General features: G+C 42.0%; 1 protein-coding gene across 1 annotated transcript in view; it reads right to left on the bottom strand.

Moving 5' to 3' along the window:
* The window catches only part of LOC145409023 (putative neural-cadherin 2), a 532,112-nt gene that overhangs the window by 445,598 nt on the left and 68,567 nt on the right, over positions 1–17,947 (bottom strand). The window contains exon 3 of the mRNA XM_080279591.1: positions 8,739–8,854. Within this exon, the coding sequence (XP_080135717.1) occupies positions 8,739–8,854 (116 nt within the window). The remainder of the gene's footprint in view (positions 1–8,738; positions 8,855–17,947) is intronic.

The raw sequence follows: 17,947 nt of genomic DNA on the forward strand, positions 1-17,947 counted from the left end.
ATGCATCTATCGTGACCAGGATGACCCGCTTGAGGTACGTCATGAACTAACTGTAGCACGGCTTGCTGTAAGGTAGCAGGAACAACCAATTGATATGCAGTGTCCTTCCCTGGGAGTTGCTTATACAAAAGACCCTGTTGAAGATGGAAGTGAGTCATCGGTACTGGGAGTCCAGGTAGACAAGTCTCGTCGCCAGACTCCAAGGCATAGATGACTTGAGACCACATCACATCATACATAGTTCCGCTTTTACTGTGTCTGAGGAATACTCAGCAAGAGCAACATCCTCGGCTATGGTAGCAGCAATGTTTCTACTCAGCGTGCCGGCTATGACATTTTGACGGCCCGGTAAATATCTGACCTCTGGATCAAACTCCATTACCTTGCCAAACCAACGCGCAACCTTACCGTGCAAGTTCTTTCCTTTAAATAAGCCGTGTATGGGTGCATGGTCAGTTAAAACAATTATCCGGTAGCCAAAGATAATATCCCGGAAATGTCCTAACGTTCACACGATTGCTAATGTCTCCAAATGTGTCGTCGAATAGTAGTGCCCTACTAGCATATGCTATGGCATGTGTCTTGCCTTCCTCATCCTTCTGCTGTAACACCGCTCCCAGACCCAGACCTGAGGCATCCTTGCACAGATAGAAAGGTTTAGTATAATCAGGAAACGCTAATACGGGTGCTTCTGACATGGCTTGTTTGAGCTCGTTGAAGCTTTTCTCTTCCGAGGGTCCCCATTTCCATGCAGCATCCTTCTTAAGTAGCGTCGTTAAAGGTGATGCTATGATGGCATATCTGTGGACAAAACTCCTATAAAAGCCAGTGAGGCCTAGGAACGATCTTATCTGATCCTTGTTTTGTGGTGTACGAAAATTTAACATTGGCCTTACCTTGTCCGGCACAGTCTTGATGCCATTACCATCAACGAGGTGTCCCAAAAATCTAATACTGGACTTCAAAAATTCACACTTTGACAGCTTAATTTTCAGACCTCCGGATCTCAAGGTTTCCATCACTCGTTTTAGCTTGTTAAAACGACTGTTAACATTGTTACTCACGATGATTAGGTCATCTAGATACGCTAAGACGTCTTGCCCTAACATCTCGCCAAACAATTGGTTTATCATCCGCTGAAATGTTAAAGGAGCATTACTCAGTCCAAAAGGCATCCGGAGGAATTCAAAGTGCCCACGGTGAGTGCTAAAAGCAGTAATGGGACGCGACTCTTCGGTCAGCTCCACCTGCCAATACCCTGACGCTAGATCCAGAGAAGTAAACACAGTATTTCTCGCAGATGCGGAATCGGATAACAATTCGGTACTGTTACCTTGTTCACTTGGCGAAAACCTACAACAGGTCTCACACCACCGTCCTTCTTAGGCACCAGAAAGAGTGGTGCATTCCAAGGCGAGGAGGAAGGCTGGATAACTTCATCATGAAGCATCCTTTCAACTTCCTCATCCACTGCTTCCCTTTGGCTGTGTGGTAGACGGTATGTGGGCACATAAACTGGATTTGTACCACAGCACAAACCAATATGATGCTTCACCCTATCCGTCCTACCCAGAGCTTCTCCTGGAAGTGCTACTATGTCGGAAAATTCTCTAAGGAGAGCTAGAAGTCGTGTTTTATGGTCTATATTATCCGTGACCTTCACATATTGCTCCAGCTGTTTTTCCTTAGCCAGACGTACGGGTTCCGACTGAGTCATTGCTTGAGATGTAACTACAGGAGAGATCACCGGCACGTCGTCAACTTCCTTTATGGGGGCACCATAGCACATCAAGCCGCCTATATAACAACCATCTCTGAGCTTAACTGCGCTACCACTCCTATTTTCGATGAAGAGGGGCGTCTTCTGGTCTTGGCCAATGCTACTCAGAGTCGATTCCAGCGACAATGCCTTATATTTTACCGTCTCAGTTAAGCATGCTACATCAGTTCCCACCGACACGTCAGGTACTCGGACAGGAATTTTACAGACATTTCGACTGGGTAAGTGGTGATTACCACTCACTATAGCCCTGACTTTCTTCCAGTCCATACCTTCTGCTTCGTGTGCATCCGGGGACTCCCTTGACGCTTCACTTGTCGGGGTCACAACTGGTTGAACGGCTCCTGATTGGATGCCAGTTCCAGTTCGTGTCGCTGAGGGATTAAGGCCTACAAACTCTTTCCCATTAAAGGAAATGGAATGTCTTTGAGGGTGTATTACTATGTCATACTCCTCCATGGTTTCAAAGCCTAACAGCCCATCAGCTGGCAGAGGAAAATCCTCAACCACATAAAATGTAGCACGTAACACAGGAGATCGTTTATCTGCCCTCAATGTCAATGGCACCTGACTTACAATCTTCATTCTACTCCCTGTCACACCTGTCAACATTACATCAGGTGCTGATAATGTCCAGTTTGTTAGAGGCATTTCACTTTTAAGTCTTTCCAACGCTTTACTAGAAATAATGTTTGTACATGCCCCTGTATCTACGATCAGGGACACTTGACCTTTCCCTATGATCCAAGGAATAGATAATAAGTCCACCTTAGTAATAGCTGCCACACACGCATCGGTGGATTGTACTATTTTAATTACTTTTGCGTGCGGCCCTGAGCTTCCCCTGAACTAACTTGGTTCCCTAGTTTCTTCCTCTTTTCAATGACAAAAGGGCAGTAGTCCGTTTCATGAGGACAATGCCCATGTATGGCACAGGTATCTGCCACAAAGGAGAAGGGTTAGTCTGACTTTGCACGCCCATATTGTTAGTCATGCCCCAGGTATTTGGATAAGGGCCCTGGTTTTGCATGCCATTATTAGTATTCATGCCCCATTGATTAGGATTTTGGGTTTGCATGCCAATACCATCCGTGTTTATACCCCATGCATTTGAATAAGGAACAGAAAATAAATTCTGTCCAAAACCTTGTGGTGTACTGAAAACATTTGAAGTATAAACAGGTATGTGAGTGGTTGTAGTACTATCAGTAATGACTGGATTTGGCATAGCCTGAGTGACCAAAGGTACTGTTGTAGTCTCAACTTCCACAGTCTCCTCACTAGGAATACCCTCATTAGCAAGACTAGTGGCCCTTTTGGATCTAACTGATTGCTCTGGGACTGTTGAATAAGTATGACCAGAACGCAAATGCAAAGTGTTCAAATCCTCATCCAGTCTTTCAGAAATATCCTCATCACCTTGATCCTCAATATGTCCTTCACTCATTTAATATGTCTGAGCACTTTTATTTGATGTATCAACTCACTCATAAAATTCTGAGTCTAGTGGGGTTGGCTGATCTCTATTTCCCCTAATTCTACGTCCGCACTTTTTCACTGTATCCATCCAACCTTGTCAGTAATATTCCCCTCCCAGTTACAGGAAGATGAACTGACATAAAAAAAAGAATAGTTACGGTAAATGACAGAGAACGGAACATATATAAAATACACAGAAAGTATATTTATTTGAAGGGAATTCTGAGAAACCTATATTTCCACACATTAACTAACTAACGTGTGTTGATTCAAGTGTGTGTGTGTGTGGATTACTAATGCATGGACACTACCTAGATTTGAAAGTCCAGGATGATATTCCACGTTCCACACTCCATCAGACTCCTCCAACCATACACGGCAGCCCGCTCGCTGTGGGAGTTAGCAAGCGACTGGTTCGCCCTGCATCACGCCAGGCAGGACGCCACGACGCACACACAGCCTGCGCCCGCTCCCCTCGACTCGCCTCGGCCGTCCGCGCCTCTGGAGTTGCTAGAAGTCGCTAGTTGACCCACTCCTCACCGCAATGGCTTGATCTCTCCTTATCTCGCCTCTCACACACGAGAGCGAGATTCTTGCCAGTTTGCATTTGAAGATGGAGATATCTCGCACACCACAGGGCGAGATAACTGCCAGTTTGTGCTTAAGATAGGAATCTTGCACTGGCAGAATAATGGGAGGAATTAATATTCACCACTCCAGTTTATCTGCTCCACTTAACTCACTGGTAATTAGTCCCATTACAACAGTAGAGTAAGACTTTCTGTTTCACCTTCAGGAACGAGCGATTGCAAGGGTTACTGGTTCACAGCATAAATCCCTTTAGCACTTGTATCGTATCACAGCACTGAGCACCAATTTAATGTATTGGGCCACCGCTAGCACCAAATATCGTGCCACCGCTAGCACCAAATTTATGTGTCAGTTTAGCTGCTAATTCCACCCGATCCACCAATTTTGTGTAGCCGTTATATGGAATAGCACAGCTGACTACATATTATGTGTTCTGCTGTTATAGTATAACTAGACCACTGTGTTGGAGATCGACGACACTGTCTGTAGTACACGTCAGCTACTCGCCGTCACTGCCCGACACTTTCCACCAAAGGTCCTCTGCCACTAGAAGGTGGAAGCTGGTCTGTTATATTATGTGGTAGCGTGAGGTGACAGAAATGAGCAGATTAAATCTCTCTTTACTGGGCACAGAATAATATAACTGCGACCTGAGAGATATGTAAGAGCGATACCACCTCCCTTGATAACTATATGACTTCTTCTGGCGCTGTACGCTCACCGTGCCGACTTGGGCGCGGTGCTGAGGTCAGCTAAGAGTGAGGTGCCAAGCATTTACATATACTCTGGGCTTATGCAAAAAGTAGAGATAAATGACAACTCTACTAGCACATTATACACCTCTATAGAATGGTATTAAGTACATTCACATATACCAACATAATAAATGGTTCCCCAGGACTTTACACTTACGCACTATTCAGATATCTTTTCACTTCTCCTAACCTTCATTTTATAATTGAAACAGGGTGGCACTTGTGGTCTGCCATCCATCTTCTTCCTATATCACAGCTAACAGCGGAATGATATTTGGTTGTTCATCATTCACACTTCATTACACACTGTTTATTATGACTAAACAACTTTAAAAATTATTATGTAAAATGTGTGATACTACAACTTCTTATGGAAAAACATGACACCAGAACATGACGGGTCATGTGAACAATAACATTAGAATGCTTGTAAGAAATTTCGACGGCGTCTGGTCGTCGGACTGCCTGTCGGAATCAAAACGGGTCGTGTGAATCGGGCCTTATGTGATCGAGGATACGTAGCATACCCGTTCATTCCACTCGTTGTTACTGCCTTGTCCATGTAAATAACACATACAGTTCATTGTTTGGCATCATGGACGAAAGGCTGATCGAACTTGTGGGTTCATATGAAGAGTTATTTGATAAGACTAACAAGAATTAATGTGATTATCTGCATAATGAAAGTGATTGGCGAGGAAGTAAACAATCCAGGTGAGTGTGTCAATAGTTTATTATACATGAAATTATAACTCATAATCTTTGCCGGTAAAATTCACTGTTTTTCTTGCCACAATACTGGATATATATGCTATATCACTCGCAAGATACTACTCCAGCAGGAGTACTGAAAAATTTTACATCATCTGCCAGTTCTTTATATAGGGGAACTCTCCCTCGAACCTCCTCTTTTTCAGTGACTGGTGTACCCATAACCTTTTCCTCCTTCCACGAAGTTTTTCTTCCTCTTCTTCTAATAGTATAGCAATTGCCGCCAAATTCCTTAGCGACCGACAGGCCACGATCCTTATGCAACAATGAGCACACACTGAATGACGATGCTGGACGGACCGGTGTCATATGCACGGAGTGACTTTATGCTGGAAGTTACCTTTCCCTTTTCTATTAAGCCTAAATTAACCTAACCTAACCAAACCTAACCTAACCTTACCCTAACCTTATCCTACATCAACCTAACCTAAATAAACCTAAACTAAACTAATCTTAATTCAAGGAATGACAAATTTCACAATCTGCCTGCAACACATATATATATTTATATATAAACATATATCGACCTATAGTTACCTACATGTCGATAAGACATCCAGCTATCTTCCTGACACATGTATTTCATACAATGTTGTTAATAAATGACACAAAATTTGAGATAACATGCGGATACTTTCAAAATAGAAGCTAAACGGCCACTAGGCGCATGCGCACTGAGCGGAACGGTAACTTTCAGCATAAGTCACTCCGTGCATACGACACCGGGAACGCGTCATGTGAATACACAACATTCTGACTGTGTGAAGCCGGCGGACTGCCTGTCGGAACCAAAACGGGTCGTGTGAATCGGGCCTAAGGCGGAACTTTCCTCGGCTGTACATGCTAATTTGTACATGGTCATTTTCAAAGTATATTGCAAGCTGTTCAGAGTAGAACGTCTGGCATGAAATATCGAGCTCGTGATTCCACTATGCTTCCCCAAGTGTTTTTCTCATAAGTAACCACAATTTCAGTTGAGCTACTGGCTCACATTTGTTTATCAAATGAATTCACCCTGAAATTTCTCTGATATCGACTAATTAACGACAAAACAACAATACGCTATTCTTACACCCGCTCAAACAACAACCAGGAGGGCGTTATATTTGCTCAGTGTGTGTGTGTGTGTGTGTGTGTGTGTGTGTGTGTGTGTGTGTGTAATATAGCTTAAGAATTTTTATCTGTTTTTAAGCCAAACTTTGTGGAAATATTGAGTGTCAGCCAACCAGTTAAACTATTTTTTGAGAATGATGCATCAAAGGTCAAGTTCAGTTGGCAATGTAAGCCTTTCGTCCTACATTCATAAAAATTTGATGGAGTGGTTGTAAGGTAAGAATGAAGAGGATATTTTTGAGAACAGTAAGTCACATGGCAAGGTCACGCTGTATGCCCATATTGTTACCCGTTGTTTCTGTGTGCTAGCAATATAACTAAAACAGCTGTGGTCTAATTGGTATCAAGTTGGTGGAAGATCTGATGCTCAGGCAAGTGGCTGACATGTTGCTTTTTGAAATTTTAGGTCAATGGTCAGGGTCACATGAAGAGAACTTTTTTTATCCGACTTCAACCAGCGTTTGTGGAAGCATTAACGATAAACCAAGGAAGAAGAGTCTCGATTCTGAGGACATTCAATCGAAAGCCCAGGCCACAGGGAGAGATTAGAAGTCAAGACCACATATCAAGTCCAGCATGAACTGCTTTGTTCTGATTTAAACCAACCATGGTAGAGGGTTGAGAGTAAGGAAAAGACAAATTTCTACATTACTTTTTTCTCTGTCTGTACAAATAATTAACTAAAGCAGTTTTAACGTGACTTTAACCACCATACATTACGTGTAAGGGCTGACAGTCACTAGAAGGCCTGACATATTGATTGGTTGTTTCTCAAAATCGCATGGCAAGGTCAACTTTAACATTTTTATTCGCTCATGATATAACTTTTTGGAAGTTGCTCACTATAATGCAAGGATAATGGAATTTTATCTTGAAAACAATCTGTCATATTCAGGGTCACAGAACAAGGCGAAATCTTCGACTCTATAAACCAAACAACTTTGATTAAATCTGGATTCAACTTGGTGGAAGGAATGAGAGTCACCCCTGGATGAAGAAATTCAGTTTTGAGAACAATAAGTGAAAGGCAAGGTCACAGGACAAAGTCAATTCACTGATGACACGATATGGATAAAAGTTAGTGGAAGCGTTGAGGGTCAGACAGGGACGTTAACTCGATTTTGAGCATAATCGGATAGAGTCTCAGAGCAAAGTCAGATATTCAGCCCGTAGATCAAATTTTGTTGTCGATGTTGCTCTCTTGTTACTCTATTTTTTCATTTTGTTTGCAGCTCCCTTTGTTGAAACACCAATACTTGTACTTCATCCTTCACTTGTGAATCCATTTTTAATATTTTACAACTATGCATATCTCTCCCGCCTTTTACCATACTCATACTGTCATACTACCTTCTTCATTCTGAAGGCCGCCTCCAGAGTCACCTTTGGTGGTGATGCTGGCGAGTGCATGAACAAATGCGTGAACATTAATAGAACGGCGAACACACAATCCTTCGTGGGCCTCATGCCTGCCCAATGAAGCAAACTATGTTGGACACGTGAGATGTGACATAAGACTTATAATACCTGAGACCTCGAAGCAGAACGCAAACCTCCTTCACACAGACACTGTATACTGCCATACTTCTATGTTAATTACCACGATGGTTCAGTAACGCTGGATCTCAAAATCTGCGCGTGTGTGCCTTGACTTTTGATCCCATAAATCCTTAAAATAACAAATTTACGAAAGATGAAAAACGAGTCCAGGTGTATTGGTCTCACAAACAATTGTGCTAAGTATGAAGAGAAGTGACGAAGAAATAAAGGAATGTCGCCAAGCTGAAAAGCCATTTGGAATAAAGAAACTACCGGAGGAAAAACGGTAGTTATTCACGCGTATTTGAGAAGAGCTTAAGCATGAAGCTTGATCTTTCTTCCCCGATGCCAACTATGGAATATGATCATTCGATTAAACCATTTCAAAACCTGACGGGTTACCTGAAATTAACTGTCATATGTTAAGAGCTTGCTTATACGCTCGCATACTCAGCTTTATTAATAAAGTCGTTAATTTGCTTGGACAGTTTGGGACAAAAATTTGCTCAATATTGCGCCTCTAATGCTTCTAGCTTTCTAATGGTAGTTAACGTTCCTAACCTGAGAGAGAACTTTGTGTTTCATTGTCATTAAATGATTCTCTTTGATAATGAGGCGTCAGGGAAGATGGTGACTGAAATACCGTATAAATACAGTGCAATAGCAAGCAAACTTTTATCCCTATCTTTATATGTTTCACACCCACATACCTTTCGCTGGAGTTCGTAGTCGAGGGCGGCTGCGAGTGTGATGGTGCCGGAGTGATGGTGGATGGTGAACAACCCGTCCCTGTTGCCACCACTGATGCTGTACACCACTGACCCTCCTGATGGAGTCAACAAACTAAATATCATCATCATCATCACCATGATCATCATAATCATCACCCCCTGTTGCCTAAGCTGATGATGTACGACTGAACTTTAGAATCATCACTATCATTATTATCATTCATCTCTGCTGATGCCGCTGATTTTCTTTACCATCATACCTCCTAATGGTGAAAATATGGACAGTATCATTATTTTCCTTATCATTGCCACCGCCATCATTATTAATCACTCGTGTTCCCTATGCTAATGCTGTACACCATAATACCCTCTGATATCGCAAACCTCTCCACACATTACCAGATAGCAAACAGCGCTCCTTAGATGTGCTGTAGAAAACGGATTCCTACTATAATAAACAAAGACTGTTTTGGGCGATCCGTAAATTTATGCTGCTAGAGACAACTTACTAAAAATATAAACATTTCCAAGAACTCAGTAAGTATGGAATTGGGAAGAAATTGCATATGTATCTAATCCTGCAGACATTCGTACACCTTCCATGTCACCACCTGAAAACTCCATTCTAACTGGACCTATTCAGTTTTTAATTTCTTTACTATCTGTCTATCTATTGCCAGACGCTTTAATCCCGTAAGGGGTGGCCACAACCAAATCGCATCCATGTCGCCCTGTCCCCTGCCATTTCACTGCCCTGCCTCCAGCTCACACATCCCTCTCTCATATACCTCTCCATTCCATTCCTCCATCTTTTCCTTGGCCTCCCCCTCCCTCTAATCCCCTCCACCTCAATCACATACACTCTCCTCGTCAGTCTTTCACTTTCCATCCTCTCCATAAGCCAAACTACTTCACTGTGTTTCTCCTACCGCTTCCTATCACATCCACATCCACACCTCAACGCTCCTTCACATTCTCATTTGTCAGTCTGTCTCTCCACGTGACTCCACAGGCTCCTCTCATTTCCACTGCCCTCACTCATGACTTGTGTCCCTCCAGCAAGGTCCAAGCTTCACTTCCATAGGTTACAGTTGGTATCACAATACAGTCATGTAGTAACTTCTTCACTTCCATGTTTACTTCCCTGTTTCTTATCACTGCTTTCAAGGAACCAGCAGCCCTTCTTTCTTGTTGTACCTTTCCAAGCACATCACCCTCTAAACTTCCATCCATACTCATCACGCTACCCAAGTATGCACTCACATTTTCCATTTCCTCATCATCCAGCTTCACTCTACATTCACTGACTTCAGTTTTCTCAGAGACCATAACTTTACTCTTCCCTACATGCACCTTTAGATGCCGTTTCTTACTCTCCCAACCTCATCCACCAAGCCTTGCAGCTTCCCTTCGTCTTCACTTAACAACACAGTATCATCTGCAAATAACAGTATGGGGAGTTTCCAAACACTGCCCTCTCTCGTTAGGGCCGCTCTAACATCCACTGCCCTACCTTGTATCTCTTTTATAACCCCATCCATATACAGATTAAACTTTCAAATAGATAAATTCACTCAGTTCACTGTCTACACGCGCTGCAGTCTTAACACCCTCATACTGTACATACTCATTACGGCATTCGGCAACTTCCCATTTGCTCCATATATTCTTATTACTTTTCATAATCCTTGTCTATTCACCCTGTCATATGCTTTCTCCAAATCCATATAGGCTGCATACAACTTCTTTCCCTTCTCTAGAAACTTTTCCACTAACGATCTTAGAATGAATATCTGATCTACACAACCTCTTCCCTTCCTAAATCCTCCCTGTTCTTCTCCAACGAATTCGTCTGTTATTTCCCTAACTCTGTCAGTAAGTATCCTACCATATACTTTTCCTATTACACTATGAAGGCTAATGCCCCTATGATTACCACAGAATTCTTTTTCCCCTTTTCCTTTGTACAGGGGAATAATTATACCTGACCTCCAATCCCCCGGGACTCTACCTTCCTCCCAGACCAATCTGCACATTTTCCACATCCATTCTACTGCTATCTCTCCCCCATGCTTCAGCATTTCACCAGACACTCCATCAATTCCTGGGGCCTTCCCCATTTTGACTACTTCATTGTTTCCACAGCTTCCATCCTACTGATTTTTTCCTGTCTTCTCACATCCCTTCTTCTCCCAGCCATTCCCCAGCCACTTATGCTTGCATTACTTTCATTCTCTTTGTTCAACAATTCCTTGAAGTGTTCTCCCCATCTGCTCACCTTTCCTCTCTTCTCCACTATGATCATAGTAATCTACCATTTTTATCTTCCATTCCCCGACTAACTTCCTTGACACTCTAATTCTCTTAATCTCTGTCCAGAACATTTTCTTACATTCCCTCCACTTTACACCCAAATTCCGCCCAAATTCTTCATCCATTTTCTTCTTACTCTCTCTTACTAATCTCTTCATCTCTCTCTTCCTCTCTACATATAACTCTCTCTTTTGTCTCTCAACTTCTTCCACACCCCTATTTCTCATCCCCTCACTATATTCTTTCTTCTTTTGGGCCACAGCCTGTCTCGTCTCTTCATTCCACCAGCTGTTCGTTGCACCCACTTTCGTCTTCCCTTCACACCGTCTCACATGCTGCACACCTTCCACGTCCCAAATCTGTCCCAATCCATATTTACCCAGCCGCTCCTCCCTTTCTCTCATATTCTGCCTTTTATCCATCCTCTTGTAATCTTTCCACCCGCCTTGTATGAACTACTCCCTTCTTCTATTCCACCGATATATATGGCCACTCTTTGCCTTGACCAAAACCCTATAAATGACAAACACAGTCCAACTCCGGCAAACACAACTTTTCTAAGTAACTTTTACTCGGCCTCGCCATGGCACTTTCTGCCGTCGTGGTTCCTTGGGTCAGTACTGTTGGGATTTTGACATTGCTATCATATGCTCAGAAGGAATATTTGCTACTTTTATATTTTGTATCATTTTTGTTTTTTGTCTGTTTTTTGTAGCTAGAACGCAAAGTGTCGAGAATTCCGGATATTTCTTTTGGTTAAAGAAAACTCCAAAGGGTCCTTAACAACTTGTGCTTTTAGCAAATGTTCATATGTTTTTATCGTTTTTTGCGTGATCCTCCGCACGAAGTTCTAATTTCATGCACACACAGACAAGAACTTTGGATTATAGCATTAGATAAAGAAATAACTTATCGTTTTGGTATATGTATACGCTAAACACATGGTGGACAGTCTAATAATTATTTGGGGCTGGATGTTAATAATCCTCGTAGTAATTTTGCCGACACAAGACACGGCAATCAGGAACTATAAGTGTCTTGCTCCTACAACAGCACCATTAAATACCTTTTATACTTAAGAATTATACTCTGACCATGATTCTCTTTCTACGTACACCCCCCCCCCCCAGAATAATGTACAGTACTGTAATCATCCCTCGTCGCCACCTCTCTCTCTCTCTCTCTCTCTCTCTCTCTCTCTCTCTCTCTCTCTCTCTCAAAAAGTGCTAAACCGTATTTCCTGTCTCCTTTGCCTTCTTTCTTTCTTTCTCGATTTTAAAAATGGTTCTTCCATGCCTCTTTCCCTTAATTAACATTCCTTTCATTACTCGTGCCTTTGTTGCTGTAGATTAGCTCCAGGTAATTTTTTTTTTCTTTTTTCATTATTACAATTATCCCAAACTTATATCTCACTAATACGTCGGGTGGTATGGGATCCAGAGATAAGATGAGGCAGACACAAAATTGTATTAAATAGGACACAGGACAGACAAATTTTGTAGCAGAGGTTAATCTAGCAAGTTGAGTATTTTCAGTTTGGTAGGCCTGAGGGAATGCGGGGCGATATACGCGTCCTATTACACACCAACGGTGAACTTCATCCAGTCAGTCGTTTGCAGTCATATATCGACAGTGTTAAACAGATTTATGTCCAGCTTAGAAACTGGACCAGCAAAACAGCATTTACAGTAACGAATGTCAGTCAGGTCAGTCTCGTGAAAATGGTTGTAAAACTTTCAGTCCGGTTAAGAAATACATAAAACCCCTCAACACACACACACACACACACACACACACACACACACACACAGTAAAACAAGTACTATCGCCGACACTTATAGCTGGTACAGTCAGCGTTGTCAATCCTCTTTTTCCTTGGTGTGAATTCCGTGCAGCTTGACACAGTTTCTCCGAATCATTTACAGGTGAGAGAGAGAGAGAGACGCCGGGAGATGTCTGGCGCAAGTGTAGGGGGTGGTAGTGGTGTTGGGGGGTGGAATGGTGGGTGTGGGGGAAACGTGACTGAGTAAATGCGGCACTAGTGTAATACAGATGTGGCACCAACGAATTTGTTAAAAACGTAGGTATACGATGCGAATGAGCTAAAACAAGCTCTTTTTAATGGTAACGACTCTGAGTAATGGATTCCACTTATATCTCAGAATGCTACTACAGATTGTTTGTTGAGGTGAGCATATACAGGAATTAACGACAGTGCTAGAAGTCTGATACATGTTGACAGTTGGAAGTGGTGGCATGTTATATAGGTTTGACAGGGTAATAATCGGGGAAACTAATTACATTTTTAACGAACATGCGGCAAAATGTATTGCAGTAGCATCTGACTTTATAACATAACTCATAAAGAACAACTACAGTAAGTTTGCATAATAATTTTGATCATACCCACAATAATATGAGTTGTTTCAAGTGTTCGATGATAGTTAAACTATACAGTGCATAGGAAATACCGCAAATACCGCTTCCTTGATGGTTCCATAAATTTCGAGTCGGATAATTATAATGTTTATGGCGTTATCATGTTATGAACACAGATCATATCTGTTCCTTTATCTTATCTGTATTCACGTAATCTTCGCCATGTGAGTCTTTCGCAGATTGTGGGAATGACAACTGGCAATTTGCAACATTAAGACAACAGAGTAAACGCATACAAAAATATGGAAACGATAACACACATATTGTAATATTCATTCAGTAGAAATGTTCAGCCATACTCCATTCCATAACCTCTCGGAGTGTATGGGTCTTGTTCGAGTCTTTCGTAGTCATAGGGCAAGTATAAACCAAACGATTCAGACCGAGATAGAACCATCATCTCCTCGTTCAAGCACTCCTTAGGCCTTGTGCCAACTGCCAATATGTCTACCTGGAGGGGCCAACCTCAGAACCATTCATCTGGAGATTGCCAACCTCAGCACCTGGTTAGCCCTTCAAGGTCTGCTAAGAACTAGGGTATACTATACTTGCAAACCCCGTAGGGGTCACAAAGATAAGATACATAAATCTAAAGTATGTGCCGTATCTGATTCTACTATTTTGGCTATAGAAATAAATAATCATGTCCGCTTATAAATGCCCTAGCAATAAAAAGATCAATGTAACAATTATTCATGAACAAGTTAATATAGCACACTGCACAATAAGAGTTAGTCCTAATCTCATGGTAAACATTATGATTATGTAGGTGAAAAGTTAAGGGATCATCATGGATTCAATAATTGCAGGCTTTCTTAAGCAATGTCGAACACACTTGAAAAAATTCATATCATTGTGGGTATGGTCAAAATTATTATGCAAACTTACTGTAGTTGTTCTTTATGAGTTATGTTATAAAGTCAGATGCTACTGCAATACATTTTGCCGCATGTTCGTTAAAAATGTAATTAGTTTCCCCGATTATTACCCTGTCAAACCTATGTAACATGCCGCCACTTCCAACTGTCAACATGTATCAGACTTCTAGCACTGTCGTTAATTCCTGTATATGCTCACCTCAACAAACAATCTGTAGTAGCATTCTGAGATAAAAGTGGAATCCATTACTCGGAGTCGTTACCATTAAAAAGAGCTTGTTTTAGCTCATTCGCATCGTATACCTACGTTTTTAACAAATTCGCTGGTGCCACATCTGTATTACACTAGTGCCGCATTTACTCAGTCACGTTTCCCCCACACCCACCATTCCACCCCCCAACACCACTACCACCCGCTACACTTGCGCCAGACATCTCCCGGCGTCTCTCTCTCTCTCTCTCTCTCTCTCTCTCTCTCTCTCTCTCTCTCTCTCTCTCTCTCTCTCTCTCTCTCTCTCTCTCACCTGTAAATGATTCGGAGAAACTGAGTCGAGCCGCACGGGATTCACACCACGGAAAAAGAGGACTGACAACGCTGGCTGTACACCCGCGAACCAAAGTTTCGGTACCCCCCTCGATGGAAGGAAGTGGAAGTCAGGGTTTGAGAGAGGGCAGGTGAACGGACAACCGTGAGTGGTACTTTGGAACTGAGCTACGAGGCAAATAGTGAGAAACCTAATGACACTGGATTCGAAAAATTTCCATGCTGTTCATCTGCAAAACATTGTGCGTTCGTAACATACATACTGTAACATATAACTTAGACTACTGTGTTATCATGGTGTCCTGTGATACTGACCCGTCTGTTTCGGATCCTCATCACACAAATAAAGCACCGAGCCAGTTGGATATAAGTTGCAACTTGTCATTATAACTGCAGTCATAATATTTGTGAATGTAATCCCTGGATTGCCTATATCTATAATATAGAATGATTGTGAATTTAATGTTGATTCTCACAGTAGTTGTGCGGATGGTTATATGTGTGGCAATTATTTTATGTGGACGACTAAACCACATTGTGTGGACAGCGGAGAGCATTCGCCAATAATTTACTATAACCAGATGAAATTAGATGCAAACAACACAAAATATTATGAGACAACGAAGACACAGCTGTGATATCCTGCTCCGCCTTGTTATCAAGGGCTTAACTTGAACTTCACCTCATACGTGCATTATTTTCCTTCAGTCTCTGCCTCTTTTATTACTCTTACTTCCCGGTATCCTCTTACTGCGAGTCATCATATTCCTTGGAGGGTTTCTTGTCGTCCGGTCCTCTATCCTCTACTGTATTACATTATTCCTCGCATCATCACTCCCAGACAAACAACGTTAGCACAAGACTGCTGAATCTGTTAATACCATTATTGCCACTGCCACTACTATTCCCCCTTTCTCCATTGTGTCTACTGCAATTCCCCTCACAGTACTACTACTGCTACTCCTATTACTACTCCACTATAAATCTGTATAATAATACATATGATTGTCCTTAGTCTGTGTATCTGTTAATCATATTGTCCCTGTCCCACCGTCGACAACTCGTCACTTACCCCGCACCGCTACCCCAGTTGCACCCCACCCCCCTCTCTCCCACCCGCCATGAGCTCTATTCCTCCCCCACTCCGAACCATTTTACCCCTTATCTTCTTGGGCCACCAGGCTTGTTGTTCACCTTTTACCGGTGAATATACGTGGCATGCATTAATAAGAATAATTATAAATTTGACAGCAACAACATACATCTGCAGTATTCCGAACATTACATAATTATAAAAGTCGCAGACCCAAACGTTGCCTATATTACGGAGCTCTGATATATTAACCACAGAACCGACCGCAGACCGTTCCTATCATTGCCACTGGACCTTACCTGTAGCACTTCACCATAGTAATACAACCCAATGAAGTCCTTTGTGGGATCACTACACATGTTTGGGAAAAATAACAGCGCACAACATGCCTACAACCCATTAAAATACACCTATGACGTTTCACTGACATCCATTAAATTGCCTAGAAGTTAGCGGACAAACACACGGCTGGACAGAGACTGAGGCCGAATGTCTCGCATCGGTATATGACAACCTGACAAAACTATTACGATCCTGCTTTGTAGGTGTCATCATAGTTATAATAATAATAATAATAATAATAATAATAATCGTAGTAGTAGTAGTAGTAGTAGTAGCAGTAGTAATAGTAGTAGTAGTAGTAGTAGTTAATATCCATGATACAGAGGAGGACAAACACCATAATCTCCCTGATAAAACAAGTGAAAACAGCTGTGACATACAAAACCAAACATTGCCATAATATGCTGTAATGGTAGGGTTATAGTAATACTAAATTAATGTTTGACCGCAACCCAACCTTCTGTCATGGCAAACAGATTCTGCATTGCGTCGACACATGCTATTCCAGTGTGTGTCCTTCTCAGTATCGTGCCTAATAACATGTGATTAATCATTATTGTTATTGTTATTATTAATATTATTATTATTATTATTATTATTATTATTATTATTGTGATGACACCTGCAACGCAGGATCACAAGAGTTTTGTCAGGTCGTTACATACCGATGCGAGACATTATGCTTCTGTCTGTCTGTGTCCAGTAGTATGTTTGTTTGTCCACTAACTTCTCCTACGCTATTTGATGGATGTCAGTGAAACATCATATGCTTATTTTAGTGGTTTGTAAGCATGTTGTGCACTGTTATTTTTCCCAAACACGTGTAGCGATCTCACAGAGGACTACAGTGGGTTGTATTACCATGGTGAAGTGCTATAGGGAAGGTGCAGATAAGAACGATCTTTGGTCGGTTTTGTGGATAATATGTCAGTGCTCCGTAATATAAGCACGTTTGGGTCTGCAGTTCTTAAGTGTAATGTTAGGAACACTACAGTACACATCTACGATGTTGTTGTTATTATTATATAGTCATCGCCTACCTTTAGAAGGCGGAGCGATCATGTTTGTAACTGCATCTGTGTGTGTGTGTGTGTGTGTGTGTGTGTGTGTGTGTGTGTGTGTGTGTGTGTGTGTGTGTGTGTGTGTGTGTGTTCCTATTATATCTCATGAACGGCTTGAGCTATCAACATGAAGCCTTCAGCGTATCAAGATATGGCCAAAATCTTGGAGGAGTTCGAAAATGGCAACTCGGGGTCAGAGTCAGGGTCACCAAACTAACTGCTAAAGGTCAACTAGTTTTTATTGCCTGCCTTTAGCACCATTAAATCTCATGAATGGCTTGAGCTATCAACATAAAACCTTCATGGTATCAAAATATGGCCTAAAGTTTGGGCTTGGCAAACAGAATATTTTAGAGGGCGATTACCGTTTAGCTCTCAAATGCCTTCTTTTTTATTATTAATGCATGCCACGTATATTCACCGGTAAAGGGTGAACAACAGGCCTTCCCGCCTAAGGATGAGGTGAAGGGTAATGTGGTGTCGGAGTGGGGGAGGAGTAGAATCCGTGGTGGGTGGGA

Source organism: Coenobita brevimanus, chromosome 79, assembly GCF_032717465.1.
Source record: "Coenobita brevimanus isolate Jiangsu-jjx chromosome 79, ASM3271746v2, whole genome shotgun sequence".
Taxonomy (NCBI): domain Eukaryota; kingdom Metazoa; phylum Arthropoda; class Malacostraca; order Decapoda; family Coenobitidae; genus Coenobita; species Coenobita brevimanus.